General features: G+C 37.2%; 2 protein-coding genes across 3 annotated transcripts in view; both read right to left on the bottom strand.

The window, feature by feature from the left end:
- Positions 1 to 2473, bottom strand: part of LOC107754660 (serine/threonine-protein kinase 33-like) — a 28759-nt gene extending 26286 nt beyond the window's left edge. For both annotated transcript variants that reach the window (XM_016571199.1, XM_016571200.1), the window contains exon 1: positions 2320 to 2473. The gene's annotated coding sequence lies outside the window, so the exon portion shown is untranslated. The remainder of the gene's footprint in view (positions 1 to 2319) is intronic.
- A 3635-nt stretch (positions 2474 to 6108) lies between these two features.
- Positions 6109 to 10365, bottom strand: LOC107754659 (ras-related and estrogen-regulated growth inhibitor-like protein). Its single transcript, XM_016571196.1, has 5 exons — positions 10175 to 10365; positions 9182 to 9238; positions 7992 to 8065; positions 7358 to 7506; positions 6109 to 6538 (listed from the first exon to the last, which is right to left on the bottom strand). The coding sequence occupies exons 1-5, from the start codon at positions 10224 to 10226 to the stop codon at positions 6259 to 6261; spliced, it is 612 nt and encodes a 203-aa protein (XP_016426682.1). The 5' UTR covers positions 10227 to 10365; the 3' UTR covers positions 6109 to 6258.
- Between the last annotated feature and the right edge of the window lie 3086 nt (positions 10366 to 13451).

Genomic DNA, 13451 nt, shown 5'->3' with positions numbered 1-13451 from the left:
TTTTTTGACTTTTGTTTATATAAAATGTCCTTATTATTCCAAATAAAGTAATGGTGTGGTGAAAAATTGTGTTTGTAAATCAAATTCCATGCTAGAAAAGCTTGATACCCTTCGAAAAGATTTTATTTATTTATTTATTGTATTTGTTTTTTTTTCTCAAGCATGGAACTTCATGACGCCATGAAGGGGGTAATTCCTTATATGGGCACTTCTCCCAGAAGAGCGAGCACGCGCACGTGTCAACCAGAGAGCGCTCCCATCAACGTCGTCGGCAGTGCTGCTCAGGACTTGCTCAAGAAGAATGTCTCCAAAGAAGTGTGTTTTTGGATGTGAGGGAAAGATAACCATATTCAGCTTCCCAAAGAACCCAGCATTAAGGGAACACTAGTGGATGCAGTTTGTTTTTCCGGGACAGCAACGGAGTTTCGCACACGTGTGTTTGTTCCTGTCATTTCGGTGATGAATGTTTTATAAACAAGGCCCAGTTCGACGCTGGATTTGCAGATCGTTTGATACTGAAAGATAGTGCGGTCTCAGCGATAAAATATCCCGGTCATGAGCAGGAATCTCAGGCGGTGAGTAACTGAAAAAACTGCATCAAATTTCTGCGTTTTGTGCTCGTGACTCATTAGCTCCACCCACGGCACGCCTCCAGGAGCTCGGCTGTTTTCGGAGAGAATCGTAATGCTGTATCTTTCTTTTATAAATCTGATAAAACTAAAGACTCTTCTGAGATATGAAGGATGTAATACTACTATATAGGTACTCAAGATTAACATGAGATTGGCGAAAATGTGTGTGTTATGCCCCCTTTAATTATCTAAAGAACCTTGAAAAAACTTTGCACAATGGAAAGGTTCCATGGATGTTAAAGGTTTTTCATGGAACCCTATGCCGATAAAGAACCTTTATTTGTAGACAGAAGAATATTTGACCAGTTCTGTTTGTAAAAAATTGTGGCTGTGTCTGAAAACGAACAAAGCTACCTTCTTGTTTATTCAATGACAGGCAGTATTTTGTGTATAAATATACCTAAAGGAAAATGGTTTCAGCCAGGCTTCCAAAGCACCCAAACATCATTTGTAATGTTCTAGAAGAAAATCAAATGAGTTCTAGAGATAAACAAGCAAATATTTAGTGACAACTATTTTCATGTATCTATTTCATATGTAGTGCTTATTTCTCTAAGTTCAAACATTGAAAATAAAAACATTGACATATAGCCTATAAATGAATTTACTCCTTTCAGTTGCTCTATCACATTTATTATTTCCACCAACTGCCAACCCACACACCATACCGACTGGAATATCACAGGTAGCGAAGGACACATCTAAGCTTCAAAATCCAACCAGATAAAGGCATTTTAATATACAGGATGTAATGCAAACAATTAATTCAGGCATGTCTTGATGCTTTCCGACCTATAGGCCACTGCCTGAGAAGGCAGCTTTTTTCAGCTTTCGGACACAGCCTAGGCTATATGTCATGAGAATTTGATCTTATTAAAAATATATATATATATATATATATATATTTGACCATATTTGCTTACAGAATGATAGAATGACACTATGCTAAATATTAGTTCATACCCCACATAGCCAACATAGACAAAGCCTATTTTGTAGGACAAAATGAGACCTGGCACAACCACGGCAACCAATATTCAGTAGCTTAAAGCCAATAATTATTTAAATCTTATGCAAGTAATTAACTCCATGTGACCTGTTCCAGCTAAATATAATTATCTGGCATAGAACCTGCATAATAATAGATGTTTTATTGCTCCCTTATGTTTCAAAACACCCACTACGCTTGTGTATGGAGTGGCTAGGTGACTAAGTTATATCCTTAGTGTGATAAAATCAAGTTCTGTTTGAGCACTTCATTTTATAAACATAACTCCATACAGTTCTCTTTCTGTCTTTTTAATAGATTTTTTAAAATACCAATTTCTGTATTATTTTAGTGGGTTTTTCTTATTTCCCGCGTCTAATAGATAGTTGTTAGCCAAGCAAAATTTCTCAAAATTGTTTTAGTCGTGTTGCGGTCCAAAATAGGATAAAAGTAACATAACGCTTTCAGCATAATGGTTCTACTTACATTATGCGACTACAGATACATATTCATTGTATTTCCGTGAGAAGTGGTCGAGTTAAATTTATTTAGGTGCACATTAGTGAGATGAAAATTATTACACTGCCGCTCCGGACCTCGTTGCCATGGCAACATAGAGCGCTTGGCCAACTCGCGCTTCCTCTTCAATGAAAGCTCACGAGACATGAAGACAACCCGCTTTTATAAATATACACTTACCTTTCATATGAGTTGTTTCGTTTGCCAAGGCGTTTTCCGCTGTGACGCCTTTTACAGGTCATCGAAATCCTTGATGCAAGAGAATTTCAGATGTGACATTTGCGTGCGGTTGTCCAAACTTTCCTCCCTCGAGAGGGAGGCAGGGCGAACTACGGTGTGGTGTGAGGGACATGACGAGCACGAGACACCTGCACACTGCAGTTATGTGAAGAACAAATTCAATAACTGGAAGCATGAATCCCAAGTAGCATATTATTGTCATGTCACGACCAGGGCCGTTTCTAGCCTTTCATCAGTACTTGAGTCCAGTATATGGGATATACTGTTGTGCTGAATACCTTATATTAGCGTGCCATGATATTTGCAATGTTTATGCAATATGCAATGCTATTTTTTTTTCTTTTTGTACTTTTAAGTACTTCCGTATGCTGTTAGTTATTTTCGTTTCAAAATGTCTTTGCTGCACTCATGAGATGTTCAAACGCTGCACGAGCAGGTGTTGAACTTAATCATCTTCATCTCCTGGCACGCAGGATCAATTTGAAGATTTGATTTAAAATAATTGTAGGTAAATATTCCACTTCATCCAACGTCGCAAGTATTCCGTCGTATTGTTTTACAATAGCGACAAAACGATCCAAAAGATTCAGTGCGTCGAATGATTCCTACTGAATCGCGAACCGATTCCAACTGTTATGCTAACCGGTTTGACCAGTTCATTGAACTGACTCAAATGAGTCATTCATTCCTGTTTCGGGAATCAGCAGTTCTGAATCTGAACAGCCGACAAAAATACTGGGCACACGGCGTGATTGTCACGGAAAATGTCTCTAGGATCTGTATGCTGCTGCTCCCTAGTCAGAGAAGGATTCATTAGTACAGTTTACTGAAGCACAGCAGAATATCACTGCGGTTTGTGCTACGCCCTCTTAATAGGTATTGTGTTATATAGTGACATAGCCTGTTTAAAGACGTTCACTTTAATCTTGCACGTGCTACAGCTGAAATAACTGCAGGACATTCTTTAATACGCTTTTAGTGAAATTTGATATTTAAAATTGTGTGTGAATATTATGCTATATAAAGTATTGTTTTTAAATGCAATTTAAACAAAAACTTCCATCAGTCAAGATAAGCTGGCATTGATCAGTAACAAAATCTGCTTCTCTTTTAGATTTTGCTTATGGTTAAAGTTTATCAGTTGTTAAGACGGTTAGGAAGTACTAGGTGTTTGTCTCCATCTAGTGGATCATGAGCTCCTGTACGGTTCATGACTGTTTTTGTCTCATTTTAATGGCATATGTGGTAGCCTATTTTTCTGAAAGTCTGGCAGTGGCATACTCTTCTGAAGAAATGCTTTTTTAAGGTATAACATAAGTATATTAATTTTTCAGAGCTAGTAAGGTAATGCATAACTTTAAAGTGTTGTTACATTAATTTCTATTTACATGATATGTATATTTTATTGTAGGTCAGTATGGTAAGAAAACAAATGGTAATTTAGTAAATGTACTGAAAAAAAAATGCATATAAGAGTAGGCCTACACCAACAAATCTATCTATAGGGGATTTAAAAAACAACAGGTATGGTGTTTATAATAATAATAATAATAATTTATGCATTTAGCAGACGCAGCGACTTACAGTGCATTCAGGCTATACATTTTTTGCCATGTGTGTTCCCTGGGAATCGAACCCACGACCTTTTGCGCTGCTAACGCAATGCTCTACCACTGAGCCAAATTGAAAAGTGTATTTAAACCATCAGTTAAAAAAAACACTGAAATGGCTACATTGACAGTTAACTAACATAAATTGCACTCGTGTGAAAATAGAATCAATTTATACTTGACTGAAATAGATTGTATAGATCAACACTTTGACACAGTAAGAGAAGATTCATTGTAAACATATCAGGTTATGATAGAATGTCTAAGCAAACACATCTTTTATTAATTATAAAAGACATATAGCAATAGTAAAAGAAAAAAAGAAACACATTTTATTCATAGGTTATTAGGTTAGTGAACATGTTAATACATTTTAAAAAATCAAGGTACACATTCCACTTTAACTACAATTGTAAGAAAAGTTCTCTACAGTATGAAGTGGAATTCTGCATTATAAAGCTGCTCTTCAAACAAGTTACAAAAATAGACAAACACAACCTGCTCAAGCTAATCACACAAACTATACATGACATTACTGGTACCTAAACAATAAACTGAAAAGTAGAATCAGTATTGTATTTTGTAACTTTAGCAGCACCAGTAAATTCTGTTTAATACATCCTTCATCTGATAAGCAGCCTTGCACAAAATAACTTTACCTTTTTTTCTCCATTGACAACTCAATTTATTGATATTTCTGTGATTCTTTTTTTGGAAGTCTTTCATGGCTTCTGTTGCTGTGTCTCATTACACTCCCCATGTCCCTACGTTGTGAATCAGTATATCGTAAACACAAATTCAAGCACTTGCAAGGGCCTTGAGCCACTAAACACTGGGGCAATGATCGAAAACTGGCTCACACATAAATGTCACTGGTATTTATCAACAACATCACTGTATTATATTCCAGGACCAATGCCCTTCTAGTATGATTTGTGTTGTTTAGCATGCATCTTCACAGTAGCTGTAAAAATACAGTGCCACAATGACATATCCACTCATCCACCATTTCTCTTGACTCAAGACACACAAAAACATGACAGGATATAAGCAGGGTATAAGTGATTTAACAGTTCACATACAGTACTTTTGCCAATCTAGACTGCTAACTTTTAAACAAAGTGATCAGCACGATCCCAGCTAACAAAAATATGCTCTAAGAACGTTTTGCTAACGGTCCTATTATGTTATGAAAACGTTTTCTGAACATTCGAAACGCCCAGATTTTTGAATGCTTAAAAAACTTTTTTTGTTATATGAACGGCAAGGGATCATTCCATTTTATAGTTTTCCAATTAATGTTCTCTGAATATACTGAAACAAGTAGCAACATTTTAAAGATGTTAGATGAACGTCCAACTAAAACGTTTCAGAAATAAAACATTCCATGAATGATGTATAAATAATGTTTTGTGCTAATGTTTTGAGAACATTAGTAAAGACCAGATAACTCTGAATGAACATTCTGTTAACATCAAGAACTCTTTTCCATAACTTTGAGAGAAACTTGGCCGAACATTAACCAAAGTTCTAAGAACATTCCTTGTTAGCTTGTTTTAGCTTGTTTTTGTGATAAACCTAAATTAGAATGTGTTTTTACACAGGTCATTCCCAAGGGTCCACAAACCTCTTCTTGCAACTGTACATTACATGCGGAAAGGCTGCAGTTCATTGTTTTTATTCAAAAGAGTCCCTGAGAATGCTACGGAAGGAATGCAGAAGAGTTTTATTTTCATTCCTCTGCCATTGGTTTTTGTTACAAAAAGGTAATTTATCTGCATTTTACACCTCATCACAGCATCTTGATATATGAAATTCACTTCAACTTTGTTGTGCATTCCTTGATGCAAGCTCGGTCTCATGCCATTAAAACATTTTCAGAGAGCAAGTGAAATAATGTGTGCTACTCTTTCAAGAGAAAAGCAAAAGCTTCACCAATTTGCAAACATTCCCCATTCTTCTCAGAGATATTGAAAATATTATCAAGATATATGTCAACAAAAATATGAATTTTAAGACAAAAGTTGCCTTGGGTTTTCTGACTCTTCGGAGGCAGATAAAAGTAAATTCATAAACCATGAACCACTGCTATATATAATGTTCTCGGCTGCGTGGGATTTCTCATAGTGGCTTGAATTTGCACTATGTACTTCTATTCATACACATAAAACATTTCCAAGAACATCAGGTTTAACAGGGTGAAATCTCCATTACTGATTCAATGGAGACTGACTCATTGCTCTTTTCTAGGCTCTTTCATGTGCTGCACTCAAACAGACTTTCTCCTCTTGCCAAAGACATTGTTAATGAGCTTGGCCATGGATTTGGAGCCACTGTACCGCCTGCGGTCGCCTCTATGCTTAAGCTGTTCCATCACATGGCGGATGAGCTTTGTGAAGAGGTTGGAGATCTCCAGGTAGTTCTCAGCCGCTGAAACCTCCTGGAAGTGGCATTTGTTCTCCTGGGCCAGAGAGCGGCCCTCCTCTTCACTCACTTGGCGGCTGTGGCATAAGTCCTGCTTGTTACCCACCAGGCAGATGGGAACCTCCCTACTGAAATGAAATCTGATCATTTGCTTTCAAGAGAAAATTACTTTGTGATCAGAACATGGCCATATGATGTATTAAGTAAATTGAGTAGTGGTTAGGAATACATTTATATTTGCTTCTAGTTTGATAAGTAAATGTGACATTAAATAGTAACATCCATATTGAATCTAAACATGTTCATACACTGAGATTCATTTCTCACACTGTGTGTCCTAATTGGAACAATGGCAATGGCATAGCCTACATTTTTACCTCATCTGACAGCATAGCAAGTGGAACAATTTGACATTAAAAAATATCATATGGTCACAATGTGGTTGGAAATTTGCTGCAAAGCTAAAACTTCATGTTACAAGTACAACCACTTGCTATTTTTGAAGTGTCAAAATTTTAAGCCGATTTTGGATGTTGGATTTTGACCACCCATGAGTGATCTCCTTGCCCATTTCAGAGTTCTAATGGGCTCCAGATGCCCAGTCTCATGCTCACTTACTATTGTTTCAAAGGACTTTCAAATGACAAATAACCAGTGAAACCTAAACCATCCAGACTTTTACATTTCTCTTTAAATGTGATGGACTAAAATGGAAAGCTTTGGCCTGCTGGTCATAATACAGTTATCAAAACCATTGGAAATCTTACAGTTCTTTTGATTATTTGATGTGACCCAGTCTGACCTTTACATATGTGCACAGATCCAAGCAGGAAGCCTCCACTCTGTTCTGCAAATGGTCCTCATTAATTCATTAAAACTCCATCGCCCTATTCCAGTCAACATCAGACAGAGGTCAAAAGGTCACTGGAGAGACTCTGACTCACCCTTTACAGGTCTCTCGACGACTCTCTTTGATCTGCGCCAGGATGTTTTTGGCATTTAGGAAGGACGTACGGTCACTGATGGTGTACACCACCACAAAGCCATCAGCCCAGTCCAGTGGTTCCTCTAGGATACATCTGCTTTCTCCACTCTGCCAGGGGGTGGGGGCACACAGAGGTCCAGTCAAAAAAAAAACATGCTCATGTAAAGTCCCGTCAGACAAAATGGAAAAGTGGATTGTTATTTCATTTGTTTAGAGTTGACTAGATCTCTACCAGAAGTTTTTGTTATGGATGCAGTGATTGACTGCCATACATGTGTTGACTGTATATACACAGGCATTTAGTTACAGGGCAGAAAGGTGCCCATCTCATGACTTCAGTTTTGGAAATCAAAGTAAAACAACAACTGGCGAAGTAAAAGTTCCCAGATGCAGCAGCCGTAAGACGTGAGGCTCAGTTTTCAATGGCTTTGCACTGTATACTCTACTTCAGGGAAAGACCATAAATCCCATCAGAACACAACATGCATTTCCCATAAGAAGCAGGTATATCTGAGCATGTTGCCCTATGACAGAGTTTGTATGAACGCTAGCCATGAGCTCAGGGTAGCCATTATGAAAGAATAAACACATACCTGTGAGCATGGATCAAAGACTTCCAAGTTCAACTGTCTTCCATCAATGGAGAGCCTTTTATGGTATAAGGAGTCTGCAACAAACAATGATGGATAAAATCCTTGGTATTAAAACAAACGTGCACATCATAAAATCAGACCCCTGAAATCAAGGTAGACTGTTAGATGCTCATATAAAATTCAAGGGAATAAAAGTAGATGCTGAGTGCATGTGATGTGATACACATGTAGTTGTATCAGAGGTGCAGTGATTACTGGGAGCCTCAAAAAATCCATGGCATGATTAGATGGAATAGACTTTTAGGAACTAGACAACAGGAAAACATACATGACCAGCCCTGCATGTACACAGAGTTGAGCCTTTTACAATCAATGTTAACATTTATTATAAATGTCTAATGTCTTTCCTGTATGACTTTCTTCTGTGGATCACAAAAGTAGATATTATGAAGAACGTTTGAATGTTTTTGTCCATATAATGAAAGCTAAAGGAGTAAAAACAAAACGGAACCCCATTGACTTATATTGTATGAAATAAATATTGTAAGAAATAAACTCATAAAGGTTTGGAATGACATGAGGTAAGTAAATTATGACAGCATTTTCACTATCCCTGTAGAGCTCATCAAATCAAAAATAAATACACTGTCCAAATTTATGTAAAAAAAAAAGCATCTGTGGTTGCCAGAAATTCACTGTAAAATATACAGAGACAATGTTTCAAGTATTACAGGATGGCATAATGGTGCCTGTATATTTTACAACTTTATTTCATTAAGTTATGTTAATTTACTAAACTAATAGAAGTACCCAAATCTGCTTTGTACCTTAAAATGTGCTGAAAACCACCAAAATAATACAGGTTTTTAAAGAGAAAGCCACATGATAAATCAGTTAATTGTAAACAGCCATCGTAAAAACAAAACACCATCAGAACAACACATGACACTAAAACAAGAAGTTCTTATTTTTCTATAAAAATGACAAAACTATTTTACAGTGTACTCTAAGAGATTTCTTATTTTTATGCAATAAGCTTTGTTTCAATGTATTCTTTTTTTTTGTTGTTATTTTAATCCTTTTACTCATTTCACTCAGATACATTTTTGCACTCAGATGCATACTTCTTTCCAGTTGCATATAAAGGAAGTACTCTTGCATTAATAAAATACATGTGAGACTGTACTTACTGGTATTTGACGCATATTCTCCTATGAATCGCTTGGTCAAGAATCTCACCAAAACCGCTGAGGACAAGAGAGAGGAAATGAATGATCAGTCAGTTATTGAGATTGATCATCCTAAGCCTTGATGTAAATGACTCATATGACAGTTTAAAATAGGAAGAGAGAGAACAAGGTCAAAGAACAGCCCCTCATCAAAACTTGGCCAGTCTACAGTGAATGCTGGTGCATATTTGGCACAGGAAAAACTGTTACATTTTCTCCATGAGCACACTACCTGGTCTATATTAAATATTTGAGCCATGAAGCTATGCTGGCTCATTGAAGTCAGGGCTTGAGTTTCCGTGCATAAATACACACTCCGCGGCAGCCTCGTGAAAGCTGCTTTCAATCCCCCCAACCAAATATAAACCATTAAGCAGTCATCATATGACCCCTTTAATATTCCTCACAAACCCTCAAATTTGCAACAATAGACCTTCCTTGTTGTTCTGTTCTGTCTTCACCCCGGCCATTCAGGTCAGAACCCTGATTTAGGACCCCCACTAAACTAGTTTTGTTCTCAGGGGACATAGCATCATCATTTCCCAAACACTTAATAGTCATTAGCACAGGTATGCAGCCTCAAGGGCTAAATGTTCCTATGCTGCTGAGTGGAACAAAAAATAATCTTTCCCCAATTTCAGCAATTACTTGCCTCTCACAACCATCTCTTTTAATTTCCCTCTGAGATGATTTGTATAACCATGACCTCACTACTGATCTGTTCCAATATACACAGTGCTTTCAGTGTTTGTAGGGCAGACATAATGTGTTAGTGCATTGTGAAGCACTCACACACATTACTGTACAGCTTACACATGGACCATTTCCAACTCAAAATGTGAGGACCATGCAACAGGCACATGTTGCTGTAAAGTTTACGTTAATCTGAAAGACACATATTTAGATATGCATTTAAAATGTACACACTACATAGAGTATAAGATAAGCACTCACCAGATTTGCCTGCTCCCTCACTTCCCAGCAGGGCCAGTTTGATGTCATTCATTGTTGTAGATGGTGTCCGGTGTTTGCTGTGCTTCTCTATGTCCAAGTAGTTGGACAGTCCCAGCTACAACTCTTTATATTATTTACTCTTCTCTGTAAAGTGGTGCCACGCTCCCTCTCTCTCTATTCCTCTTACTCTCTTTCTGTCGTACTCGCAGACGTTCCTCTCTTCCATCTCCCCTCCCACTTCTCGCAGAGTGCTGAGCTGCCACAAGGTCAATTCAACATCCCTCCGACACTTCAAAGTTGTTCAGACAAGTGGAGAACTTTGCTTTTGTGAATTTAAACCAAAGTGCTGATTTTGATCAGAAACTCTGATTTAGATTTAAGCAATATTAAACTGAATCATTGTTCACGGTCCAAATGAACTGGTGAAACTATTCAATGACTCGTTTTGCAAGTTACATCGTTGCGACGGTAGGTGGTGAACATTTGAATCTTTGACTCATCAAATATGTACAAACAAAACCACAGCATAACTGTTATAAAACAAAACATTATAATTTAGCTTAAAGATTATAGAATACCTCAGTTTAGAACACTCACTTGTTTATTTATATAGTGTAAAATAATCAGGAATCAAACCATGCTGAGATTCTAGAACATTCCACTTACTGTACATACTCTTCTGGTTGCTTGTTGCTCTCCGAAATAAAGGTACAAAAGCCATCACTGGTGTGGTACCTTTTTAAACCTTTTGGTACTAATATGCAACCTTTAGGGGTAAAGGTGTACCTTTTGGGTACACTCTTAAAAATAAAGGTGCTTTAAAAGGTTCTTCACAGCAATGCCATAGAAGAACCATTTTTGGTTCCACAAAGAACCATTCAGTCATAGGATTTTTAAAGAACCATCTCTTTCTTACCTTTTTATAATCTGAAGAACCTTCTTTCTCCACAAAGAACCTTTCATGAAACAGAAAGGTTCTTCAGATGTTAAAGGTCCTTTATGGAACCATTTAGACAAAAAGGTTCTTCTATGGCATCCTGAAGCACCTTTATTTTTAAGAGTGTACCATGCCAGTGACAGGACACCTTTTTTCTGATGGTGTATAACCTCTCAGGCAAGTCCCCATATGAAGTATAAAAGTACATAGTCTTACTGAAACTGAAGTTTGGGTCATTTATTTAAAGTGGTTGGCAAATCTGTCTTACATCAAGTATGCTACCTCTCAATTATCTGGGTGAACATGTTAGCCCCAACAGCAAAGTTCTCAGTGCCAACATACAACTCGGCCAAGAATGTCATCCATATTTTGATTGCAGGGATCAATTCCTTTTAAAGTGGAGAGCAGCAATCAATTTTCCCTCTTTTCCAGAACAGTTCCAAAAATTGAAAGACGTTCAGCCATCCAAACTTCAATTTCATGGGCTGCTACACTGGTCAGGGAGTCTTTTTTCCGCAGACCTTTTTTTCTCTCTCTCTCTCTGTCTTTTCATTCTTCAGCTGAGTTCACAGCAGTGTCCCATTAATATTCTGTTATGTTTCATTTGATTTTTGTCATCTGAGGACTCACAGACACTTTAGAAATACAAAAGCTCAAAATATGCCTGGCACCACAAATATGTGGCACATATCAGGCTTAGTCCATTTCACTACTGAGTATATCACTTTAGACAGAGTGGAATTTCATTAAATTACAGCTATAAACAAATTTTGTGGAATCAGTGAGGCTTAAAAACAGAATATCACTCAAGTCGCTCAAGTTAAAAAGCTTGCAAAGACCTGAAAACAAGCAATCACTGACAGAAAAAAAAAAAAAAAACATGATTATGAAATGGAAGTATACCTATTATGATTATGAAACAGAAGGACGCGGTACATCACTTATATATATATATAAAAGGCATTCTCTAAACTGGCCAAACAGCACACAGATGTGAATCAATCATGATGAAGGCAAGTTAAAGTTCCATCAGACCTCACAATATTTTTTGAACTGTTCTAAAAGGACACATTTGTTAGGGCTATAAACTTTCTCATTTGCAAAGACCTAAATATTGATTCTATTAGACTGCAACATGCTATGAAACATTTCGCTTATTTACTTGCATGGATTTTCGTAATTATCTACATATTTCAAATGCAGTTGCATGTCTAATCACAATCAAAGTATTTCAAAAGGCACGCAAAATGGGCACAAATTGCCCATTAAACTTCAAGAAATCATGACCTCCTTTAGAAATCATTATAAATGAGTACTCAAATCTGAAGGGGGGGGTGGAATGAGGCTAGCTGTATCTCATGAGAAGAAGAGGAAAGGAGGATTTAAAAGCTGCCAGTAGAGTTATTGCATCATGTCTGTGTTTAGCGTGGCCTTGAGGGGCTCTGCTCTTATCCCCCATCTTTAAGAAGGCAATCAGGGGTGTTATCCTGCAAGTATTGGGGGAATTCTCCGAGACCCAGACCAGACACTGATCTGATCTAAGTGTCATCAGGAAGCTGTCAGTTAAGATGAGCCAGAAAGTGTCTGCTGGGGTTAAGAATCAGTACCTTTCCAGGGAAACTCAATTTGTAAAGGAAAAAAATCCGGTATCACTGAAGAAAATGATCACCATTTTAGATAGCATCAAAGCTCACTTAATATCTTTATCTGAAGGAATGGTTAGAGGAAGATTGTCCCATATGTGAGCCTGTGAGATTACAGCAAGAAACAAATTATTAATCTGCATTTAGTATAGTATATCACATTGTAAACTGTCTTGCGTGCAATTCTCAGAATTATTTGATGCTTAATTTTGGCCTTGAATTAAAAAAATTCATTTTTTTCCCTAATCTTTATTTTTTTAAACTTAATTTATTTTGTATGCAGCGTTGATTGAATATATCACTAAAGAAAATGTCTAGAAATTGAACTACTGCTGTCTTAAAAAAGCAATGCACAAGTCATTAATCAAACTGATGTCATGTTTGACTGATGTCAAACAGCCTTGATTGCAGAATCTTTATCTTGCAAATATTGAACCAAAACAGTGTCCTGTTTCCCTCATGCAAAAGGCATATGCATTTTGTTTTCACGTATCAAACACAAAGTGGAAAAACCTCATTTTGATTTAACGTGGCCGGTGGAGATGTCATCCGAAAGTTTTTCATTTGTAATGAAATTATCCAGGGCCCTCTTCTTGGCTTATGGCCTCCGTGCTGTTGGATGGCCAGACTTTATTAATCTGTCAGAACTCCACATGCAACAATACAGCCTCAAGAATCTCAGGGAGTTCTTGCAAGT

Source organism: Sinocyclocheilus rhinocerous, unplaced genomic scaffold (assembly GCF_001515625.1).
Source record: "Sinocyclocheilus rhinocerous isolate Xijiao unplaced genomic scaffold, SAMN03320098_v1.1 scaffold742, whole genome shotgun sequence".
In the NCBI taxonomy this organism is placed as follows: Eukaryota; Metazoa; Chordata; class Actinopteri; order Cypriniformes; family Cyprinidae; genus Sinocyclocheilus; species Sinocyclocheilus rhinocerous.
This window is presented reverse-complemented; position numbering and strand designations above follow the sequence as displayed.